The sequence below is a fragment of the Rhinopithecus bieti genome, unplaced genomic scaffold, assembly GCF_001698545.2.
Source record: "Rhinopithecus bieti isolate Rb0 unplaced genomic scaffold, ASM169854v2 scaffold_22436, whole genome shotgun sequence".
In the NCBI taxonomy this organism is placed as follows: domain Eukaryota; kingdom Metazoa; phylum Chordata; class Mammalia; order Primates; family Cercopithecidae; genus Rhinopithecus; species Rhinopithecus bieti.
In genome coordinates this window covers 576822-581642 of record NW_016810644.1, presented here as the reverse complement: position 1 = coordinate 581642, position 4821 = coordinate 576822, and the positions used below count along the sequence as shown (strand labels likewise).

General features: G+C 59.6%; 1 protein-coding gene across 1 annotated transcript in view; it reads right to left on the bottom strand.

Annotated features, from left to right (window-relative positions):
- The window catches only part of SHISA7 (shisa family member 7), a 21873-nt gene that overhangs the window by 7595 nt on the left and 9457 nt on the right, over nucleotides 1-4821 (bottom strand). The window contains exons 3-5 of the mRNA XM_017892521.1: nucleotides 4637-4806; nucleotides 3041-3195; nucleotides 1179-1244 (exon numbers count right to left, since the gene is read on the bottom strand). Coding sequence (XP_017748010.1) covers nucleotides 1179-1244; nucleotides 3041-3195; nucleotides 4637-4806 — 391 coding nt within the window. The remainder of the gene's footprint in view (nucleotides 1-1178; nucleotides 1245-3040; nucleotides 3196-4636; nucleotides 4807-4821) is intronic.

Below are 4821 nucleotides of genomic sequence, written 5' to 3'. Positions count from 1 at the left end.
CCCAGGAATCCAGGCCTCAGCCCCTTCTCCCTCAGACCCAGGAGTCCAGGGCCCCAGCCCCTCCTCCCTCAGACCCAGGTGTCCAGGTCCCCAGGCCCTCCTCCCTCAGACCCAGGCGTCCAGGCCCCCAGCCCCTCTACCCTCAGACCCAGGAGTCCAGGCCCCTAGCCCCTCCACCCTCAGACCCAGGAATCCAGGCCTCAGCCCCTCCTCTCTCAGACCCAGGAATCCAGGCCCCCAGCCCCTCCTCCCTCAGACCCAGGCGTCCAGGCCCCCAGCCCCTCCACCCTCAGACCCAGGAATCCAGGCCCCAGCCCCTCCTCCCTCAGACCCAGGAGTCCAGGCCCCAGCCCCTCCTCCCTCAGACCCAGGCGTCCAGGCCCCCAGCCCCTCCACCCTCAGACCCAGGAATCCAGGCCTCAGTCCGTCCTCCCTCAGACCCAGGAGTCTAGGCCCCCAGCCCCTCCTCCCTCAGACCCAGGCATCCAGGCTCCCAGCCCCTCTTCCATCAGACCAGGAGTCCAGAACCCTAGCCTCTCTTGCTTCAGACCCAGGAGTCCAGGCCCCAGTCCCTCCTCCCTCAGACCCGGGAATCCAGGCCTTAACTCCTCCTCCCTAAGACCCAGGAGTCCAGGCTCCCAGCCCTTCCTACCTCATACCCAGGAGTATAGGCCCCAGCTCCCTCCTCCCTCAGACTCAGGAGAACAGGCATCCAGCCCCTCCTCCCTCAGACCCAGGAGTCCAGGCCCCCAGCCCCTCCTCCCTCAGACCCAGCAGTTCTTTGGGCAGTTAGAAATCTGAGATTGTAGCCCATCATAATTCCAGCAGTTCAAGCCCCCTCTTCTCACCCCACCCCCTCCTCTCCAGGAGACAGGCTTGATGCTGGGGAAGAGGGCCCAGAGAGGGGGGCACCGGGCATGTGTCAGCATTCACTGAGTGCCTGGCCCCAGGGTCCATGCACCTTCTCCTCAACGATGTGGGAGAGAGATGACCACTTTCGGCGTCCACACGAGGAGACAGGCTCACTTGGTGACCTGGCCAGACCATGAGCGCCATGAGGACTGAGCTCACAGCGGTCTTGCTCCTGCTCTATACTGGGCACCTGGCACGGCTGGCCCAACACAAAGGGGGAAGGGAAGGAGCCCTGCTCTTCCCCGCAGCCAGCCCCTCATCCGTACCCAGTGTGGCGGCGTGGTGCTTGGGGCTGTTGACGTTGAGGTGCAGGTAGTTGTGGTGCAGATTATCTGGGGGGACCGAGAAGGGAGGTGACGTCACTGCCATCGCTGACTCCCAGCTGGCACTGCGGCCCTGATCTCTGGGAAGGACTCTGGCCCCAAGGTTGGCCCCACATGCAGGACCTCGTTAGAGCTCCACAGATCAACCCATGCCATTGGCCACATGAACTGAGGCTGGGGGTCTTGAAGGCGGAAAGAGTGGGCACAGGCTCAGGGATGGGTAAGTGGTCTGTCCCAAGCTCCTAGCACCCCCTTCCTGGTGCCCAGGCTAGAGATCTGAGGCGGTCACCTTGCTACCTCCCTTCACCTCCCACTCATGTCCTCTTGGTTCCTCCTGACATCCGAATCTCTGCTCTGATGTGTCCTCTCCCTCCTGGATCGCCAAAGCAGCCTCTGGCCATCCAGCCCATCCATCTCCATGATCAGCCTCACCGAAGTAACTGCCCTACCACTGCTCAAGAGCCTTCCCATGGCTCGCCATCACCCACGGGACAAAGTTGAACCCAGGAATGGTGTTTGGGGCTTCAAAACCTGGACCCACTGAATGTCTGCAGCCCCATGTCCCATCACTTCCCTCAAGCCACATTGCTCTTTCCAGTGAGCCTAGTGTGGTCCTGCCACAGGGCCTTTGCACATGCCACCATGCTGTTCTCACTGCCTTGAAGCCCTTCTTCCCATCTGCCTCAAGATCCAGCTCAAATGTCTCTTCTCCTCTCCACCCCTGACCCCAGCTCCGTCCTCGTCCTCTTGCTGCCTGGACCATCATCCCAGCCTCCTCCTGGGCCTCTTTCCTCTCATCTCTCCCCTTCGCATGGGTTCCAGAGGACCAGTTCTTCCACCCACTGCTGACTGTGTTGCTCCTCTGCTCGAACTCCTCTGCAGCTCTCCATCACCCTCAGGACAGAGGCAGAGCTCCTCAGCCCAGCCTGGCACTCAAGGCCCTCTTTGAGGTCACCAACCACCCTCTCCCTGGCCTCAAGTCTGGCCACCTCACAAGCTCTGCTACCCAGAGCGTCCCAGCCCCAGTAACTCCTCTCCTCCTCCAGGCCTTTGCTCAAATACCTCTTCCTCGGAGAAGCCCTCCTGCCCCCAAACCAGACCACATCTTCTCGGTCCCCCTGACAGCTCCTTGGACTTCTCCACTGATGCACTCATCATAAATTATAATGATATAGATAATATTTAAGTAATATATATTAAATATGATATATCATATTTTAAAGATATAATTATATCTATTTAACAACAGCAATAGCCCACACTTAACATGGTATTTTTGTCTGTGTTACACATTATTCTAAACATCTGTCTCACCAATTCATTTGCTCTTCACAATAACCCCATCAAGTGAGTACCGTTATGCTTCTCATTTTACGGATGGAGAAACTGAGGCCCACAGAGGTGAAGTCACTTGACCCAGGTCACACAGTGGCAGAGTCAGGATTCAAACCCAGTCGGTCTGGCTCTTGACAAATTCGAATTTGGTAGTTGAGCCTTTGTGTGTAGTTGGCTGTTGAGTGGTCTGACACTGAGCGCAGGGGCTTGAGAATGTCTAAACCTACATCACCAAGGTGCCCATGGAACCCACCCACGGGAGCCCACAGGAGGGCAAGGAGAAGGTCTGGCTCTCTACGGAGTTCCCAGCCCCCTGTCCGCCTTTCGCAGGACTCGGCGGTGCGTGGCGGGCGTAGGGGGTGAGGGCGGGTCCGGGGTGATGGGGGTGGAGCCGCCACGGAGGGCGGGGCTACAGGATGAGGGGGCGTGGCCAGAGACGGAGGCTGCGCCGGATCCCACATTCCACTCACCGAGGTTGGGGGTCTTCACGGTGTTGTAGAGGTTCTTGGGCGTCCTGGGGGCCATGCTGTCGGGACCGCCGATCCCCGGGGTCAGGGAGCTGCTTCGGGCCCGGTCCGGGCGGGTCCCAGGCCCCGCCTGATGTCTCAGAATGTCCACCAGAGCTCTAAAGGTGGCAGAGAGGTGGTCAGCGGCCTGGAGTCTGGGGGTGGCAGGGGTACAGGGAGGGCCCAGGCTTCTTTCCACTCCCTGCTCGCGCCCTTGGGTAACCTGTCACTCAGCCTGCTTTTTTCGCCATTGGCCACGCCCCTTTCTCATTGGCCACGCCCCCTCGAACGACCCCCTTTCTCGGGCCACTCTTCTGTTTGAAGCGCTGCTGCCTTAACTCGTGTGGATCCCACCGCTTCTGTGGTCCCTCTCACTTCCCTGTGGGCTCACCCCACCCTGAATCTGGGACCCCATTCCCATTCCTTTTGCAGCCTTCCCCATGGCAACAAAGGGTGCTCCATTTACCCAGTGATGCGGCCCTCAAACATTAAATCACCTGGACTCTTCTTTGTTCCCCCCACTTCATACCTTTCAGTAATCCTACGGATCGAACCTCCAAAACATATCCCGAATCGGACCACTACTCACCACCTCTGAAATCTCTCACCTGGATCATTGCAACAGCCCCTTCACGGGTCTCCCCCCTCCCACCCTAGTTCCGTACAACCCCGTCTCACGCGCAGCTCGCATAATTTTAAAATGGACAGACGGCATCACGCCTGAGCTCAGGACCCTGCAGTGGCCCCATCACAGTCAGAATAAACCCGGGCACACCTGCTTCTCCTCACCTCCTGCTGCCCACCGCCCCCAGCTGCCCTGGCACTTCCCTGCCCTGCAGGCCACCGAGGGCCTTTGCACGCAGTTCCCCTGCCCCAAACCTCTCGCCCACAGATCCCTGCGTGGCTCGCTCCCTCCCTTTGGGTCTCTGCTCAGAGGCCTTTTCGGATCACTTCCTCTAATCCAGCGCCCTCTCCCTCAACACTTTCCGCTGATTTTCTTCACAGCAGTCATCTAAAATTATACAGCACATGCATTTGCCAGCTTACGGACTGGGCCACTGATATTTAATGAGCACTTACGGTGTGCCAGGACTCTGCACGAATCAACTCAGTTAATTACAATCCGAATAGGTGGGGACGATGATTAGTCTCATTGTGCGGACGGGAAATTGAGGCACAGCGAGGTTAAGTAACCCGTCCACTGTCACACAGCCTGTAGGCCGTGAACTTGGATTTGGAAGTTAGGCTTTTCCACCACGGCAGAGATCTTGTTTTGTTCACTCCTGTATCCCCAGCTCCTGGCCCACAGAAGATACTCAAGAAATATATGTCGAATGAATGAGAGCCTGAGCTTCTCCCGCTCCCTGCATCACTCCGCAATAGCCGGGTCGGCTCTGGCGCGGCTTTCTCAGCCCCTGCCCACCTTCAGCTCTGCCGGAGGCCGCCACCTGGGTCTCTGACGACGCCCTATCCCTGTAGCCCCTCCTCCTCGGGTGGCTCCACCTCCCTTGCTGGGCCCCGCCCCAGGCTCGCAGTCCTCCCGCCCCAGAGCACACGCACCTGGGCACGTTGATCTCCCGATGCGCCCGGGGCGCACGGGACGCCTTGCTGAAGGCCACTTTGGCGCCGACGCCCACGGCCAGGGCGAAGCTGATGACCCCGCACACGACGTAGGCTGTGCTGCCACCGGGGCCCTCGCCCCCACGGCCCCGGCACCCCCCGTCCGGCCCCTTCCAACCACCCGG